The 5,275-nt window shown below is 37.4% G+C and overlaps 1 protein-coding gene across 1 annotated transcript in view; it reads right to left on the bottom strand.

Moving 5' to 3' along the window:
* Nucleotides 1–2,467: 2,467 nt before the first annotated feature.
* pde2a (phosphodiesterase 2A) overlaps nt 2,468–5,275 on the bottom strand; it is a 74,246-nt gene continuing 71,438 nt past the window's right edge. Inside the window, 1 exon segment of the mRNA XM_077230332.1 lies at nt 2,468–4,875. Within this exon segment, the coding sequence (XP_077086447.1) occupies nt 4,641–4,875 (235 nt within the window). The 3' untranslated portion in view covers nt 2,468–4,640.

Raw genomic sequence — 5,275 nt, 5'->3', positions numbered from 1 at the left:
AACATCAAACAGGTTCTCCCCTGTCAGTGAAACACCCACTGAGAATCTTTTTGAATGAGCCCTAGTTTTTGGCAATTCTATTACACGGAACGTGAAAATAGAGACACCAGCCACCATAGTCACATGTTTGCCGGGAGCCAGAGCGCCTGACATCAAAGCAAATTTAAAAGTGCAGGCTAATGCTAATTGTAAATTCTCTAAGATTATTATTCATGTCAGCACTAATGATGCTGTTAAAAGAGTTAAAAGAGTTCGCCAGTTAAAAGAGATGGTATTCATCCCTCCTGGGACGGTGCTACTCTTCTCTCTAGTAATATGGCACATAGTCTTAGACCTCAAACATGATAATCTGGGGCTCAGGTCAGGAAGCAGACAAACTGGCTAAACCGACCGTCTGCTGGCTCTCTTACGTCACTGAGGTCAGATAAATCCCATCACTCTTTCACCTAGATATCATAATATAGAGACTGTGTTTGTTCCCCGAATTAGGACATACCAAAAACTCTTAAACCCATTTAAGGGTAAAAATTTAATTGATGTTAAACAAATAAAAAACAGATATAATACGGAAGAACAAATGATAAAGCTTGGGTTTTTGAATATTCAATCACTTACTTCAAATACACTTATTGTTTATGATATGATTCCAGATTATAACTTAGATGTGCTGTGTTTGACAGAAACCTGGCTAAAACCAAACAGTTACATTACTTTAAATGAGAGCACCCCGCAAGATTACTGTTATATACATGAAAGGCAAAGGGGGAGGTGTTGCTGTAATTTATAGTAATATCTTGAGAATTACTGAGAATTCTTGTTTTAAATATAATTATTTTAAAGTGTTGGTGCTTAATGTAACACTATCTAGTGTAAATGATAAATCAGGCCACCAGGGCACCATACAGACTTTATCAAAGAATTTGCTGACTTTCTATCAGAGTTAGTACTGGCTGCAGATAAAGTCCTAATTGTTTGTGATTTTTAATATACATGTAGATAACGAAAAAGATGCATTGGGATTGGCATTTAAAGACATTCTTAACTCTATTGGAGTTAGACAACACGTGTCAGGACCTACTCATTGTCGTAATCATACTCTAGATCTAATATTATCACATGAAATCAATGTTGATGCTGTTGAAATTCTGCAGCAGAGCGATGACCTGCGCCTGGACACGACAACAATGCAGTCCTGAAGTGTCAACTAGTCTCTCCCCTCCTTCCCTTCCTTTACCTCTGTACAGATAAAACATTGTCAGAATAATTCCGGTTTCATGTGGCTATGCGTAAGCGATGCAAATTCTCTATTATACATTTTTAAGGCCAGACAAGTAGTTTGTTGAGGGTTGGTTTGTAAAGATGGACTACACGCCTGCTCATATTAATGCGCATACCTGTAGACTAAACACGTAATACGCATGTGCAGGCCATCAGCGTTCTCACAGGTTCGCCTTTTTAAAGTTTGCGCAGAGTTAACTTCTTCTTTTTTTTTTAAGGCTTGGACCTTGGAACTGCGTTCTCGAGCCGCCAAACACTGTTTTGTGCAAATGAGCGGCCGGAGCGCATTAAGGGTTTTCACTTAGAACGGTGTCGTGTTAGCGGCCACTAAGTTAATAACTAATGATCTCTGCGACAGAAGTGAACCAATCAAAACTAACTTTAGCTGGACAATAACTTTATTCTGGAGCTGCTGTAAAGCCAAAACAATCTCTGTTACTTTAATTTCCTATTATCACTGTAAAGCTGCTTTGAAACAATCTATATTGTTAAAAGTGCTATATAAATTAAGTTAACTTGACTTGACCTTAAGACAAACCAAAACATGTAAATTCATAAGTCAACACCATTGCTGAGTATTTTTTCCTTAAAACTGCAGTGAACCAAAGACAGTCTCAAAAACACAGTTTGAAATCGCTGGTGTTTCTGACGTCACAAACTACCTTGTAACCAATCAGATCAACTTGTGATCGTCAACGAGTGGATCTCTGAGCTGAGTGAGTGGAGGCGGGGCTCATTTGCATAGAACCATGCATACTAAATGAGGCAAGGGTGTCGAGTTACATTCAAGATATTTTAAGGCATGAAGATGCTTTTCTTTTTTTTTTCAAGGAAAAAACGTTTAAATGTCATTTTGGTGATGGAAGAGGAGTTTTAAGGGATAAAATGAATGAGCAATTCATTTCTGACCGTATTTATTAATCTTTAGTTAATACAAATACAACTGTTCAGTGTTCGTTCACTGCCATTAAATAACGTTAATTTCAGCAAAGTTGAATTATAAAATGTTGAAATCAATAAATGCTGTAGACGTATTGATCATTTGCAGTTCATGTTAACTAACAAACTTAACTTTATTGTAAAGCATAAGAAATGTCTTTCATCAGAAATTAAGAATTCTATTTTTCAAATATTAATCTGATGAAGGGAACCCGAGTTCATTAATCAAAACCATCAAAAGAGTCGCGTATGAATGACACGAGAGAAGGTTTTTATTCCAAATAAAAGAAAAACAATGTTATTTACCGTCACCTACAGTACAAATGTGTACAAATACGAGAAAATAGAATCAAAGTGTGTGTAAAAAGTAATCCTGTAGAAACGGATGTTATGTACACGAGGTGACGCAAAAACCACTTATTGCACAAAAAAACAATAAAATCATATCTCTAATAATAATGATCAACTTAAAATACAATGGAGAAATAAGAAACTCTATAAGAAAACATTTAAATTATTTAAAGGTGACTGCCAGCATGTTTTTTTTAAACATGTATTTTTTTCATTTTGAAATACAGCAGAAATCAAAAAGCCAGAAATCCATAACATTTCCTTACATTGAACGTTCACCTGTAACTTTAATAGCACACTGATGTTTTATCATAAATATCTAAAACACAAATGTCCAGTTTTTCCTCTCAGACTAGTTTAATGTTGAAGCAGAAGGTGTGTGAAGGATCTCTGGCTCTCTCAAACAGTAGTTTTACTCTCGTGTTTCGGGTTAAAGAGTCAGACTCGCGGTCATTTTACAGTCAAACATCAGTACAATTTCCCCAGAACGGACATATTTCATCTAAAATCAAGACAAAAATTTAAGTTTTGCATCAAGACATTTTAAGGGCCATTAATAAAATTGCGTGATATAAACTCGCAATTGCGAGAAATAAACTCGAAATCTACTTTTTTTCTCAGAATTGCACATTTATAGATCACAATTCTGACTTTATAACAAAATTCTGATTTTATAACAGGCAATTCTGACATTATAACACACAATTGCAATTCTGACACACACAAGGGTTTATTATTGTTACTAATTCTACAATAATAATAAAAAAATAAAAATAAAAATGATGTCAGGACAAGATGATTGGTCCTAAAAACAGGATTTATCCCAGACAGCAACATAGTGTCAGCCCAGATCCGGTACGCGTGGAATCCACATGAGCCCCGGATCTGGGCTGACACTATGTTGCTGTCTGTGACTTCTCTAATGCAAAATATGTATTTTATTCTTTTGATTTTAGGGTGAAATATGTTGGGAGTTTTTTTGAAATTCGCACTCCGTTGCAGGTTCATATCGGCGACCCGTGAGAGAGAAAGTAGTTCAAGCAAAGTCACATTTCTCATAAAACAGACATCATCACCCTCTTCATTTTCCATTCCTTTGCAGATTTTGGCAAATGCACGTACAGTCACACCTGTGCAAACACACATTTACACACTGCGAACAGATATTCCCATATATCCATGTAGCTTCAGAACTGTACACAGACAGGCTGAATGTTTTACACATATATCTGGTTTACAGTCCCTCAGGAAGGCAACGCAAACATTTGTAAGGCAAGATCCATTTGACGCACACATTCTGCCATCCTGAGAAAGAAAAGTGTGAGGGCCGCGTAGCCCTTTAAAACACACGAGTGTATGTACAGAGAGTTTCAGAAGGCCGGTCCCAGCGGATCCGTGTGTTTCAGTCCCGTCGCTCTCCGTTCGCCTCACATTACAGAGGATTTGGGATTTCAGGAATGGAGAAATCTGACGCCTGAGAGACAAAATCCGTTTAAAACAAAAGATTAATTTCCGTGTGGCTTAGTTTTCCTTCAGCTTCTCCTGGTACGTGTAAACAGTGGGAAAACTTGTTGACTTTTCTGTCCTTTTAGAGCTAATTTGTCTCATATTTGACGAAGCTTGCATTAGTGATTCGGTTATTTTCTGTTTGTTACTGTGAAGCTGCTTTGAAACAATAAGTTCTAAAAAATGTAACATTGTAACACTGTAACTGTTCTCTTTAGACACCTTAGCACTCTCAGCTGACACAATGTTTCACTTCGGTTTGGACATGTTTTTGAGCATCTAAGTATTCAACATTGAAACACTGTAACTGTTCTCTTTAGAACTCTCAGCTGACACATCGTTTCACTTCGTTTTGGACACGTTTTTGAGCATTTAAGTATTCAATCAATCAAAATAAATTCTGGGCTACTGAGAATGTAACTTTTTTTAGGCAAATCCGCACTATTTTTCTGTCCAAATGTTCGACGCTCCACTGACCGCGTAACGCCATCTGTCGCGTGACGACGAACCTTTCCTCATAACTGTCAGCGAGACGTAACTCCGTGGATGACCTTTGACCTGTGATGTCACTGGTGGTGTTTGTCGCAGTCGTCGTCCAGGCATCCGTTCATGCGATGCGATTCGTCCCCGAAGGCGCCCTGTGACTGCAGAAGCTCAAACTCCTCGTCCAGAAAGTCCAGCGAGTTGTTGCTCGGGAGCCCGCGGATGGTGAACTTGTTGGAGACTTTAGCCCATTGCTCGCGGTTGGCGGCCACACGCTCGTAAAGCTCGGCCGAGCGTGGGAACAGTTCCTGCAGGAGCCTGGGACAAATCATCCGAGATGTTAACTTCTCATATACTTCTTTTTTTTTTTCATTTCAGAGGAAAAATACACACACTGTAAAAAATGATTGTGATTTTAACGGTAATGTAACCGTAAAAATGCTACAGTGAAAAACTGTTAATTGGTTAACAGTTAGTTTTTCTACTATATACGGTGAATAACTGTGACAGATATAACTGTACATTTAATGTAATTTTACAGTTAAATACTGTTTAAATTTAAATTCCAGTTTTTGGAAGTGAAAAAGAACAAGTCATTGTATAATTTACAGTGAAACACTGTAAATTGACATTCCCACAATTCCCTGCCTGACACTTCACATTTAATGTTTTTTTGTTGAAATAAATGTTTCTTCATAGTTTTTCTTATTTTTTATAG

Source organism: Siphateles boraxobius, unplaced genomic scaffold (genome assembly GCF_051911475.1).
Source record: "Siphateles boraxobius isolate OS27281-9 unplaced genomic scaffold, OSU_SipBor_1 143, whole genome shotgun sequence".
NCBI lineage: Eukaryota > Metazoa > Chordata > Actinopteri > Cypriniformes > Leuciscidae > Siphateles > Siphateles boraxobius.
Note: the sequence above shows the minus strand (reverse complement) of the source record. Positions and strands in the feature narration are given on the sequence as shown.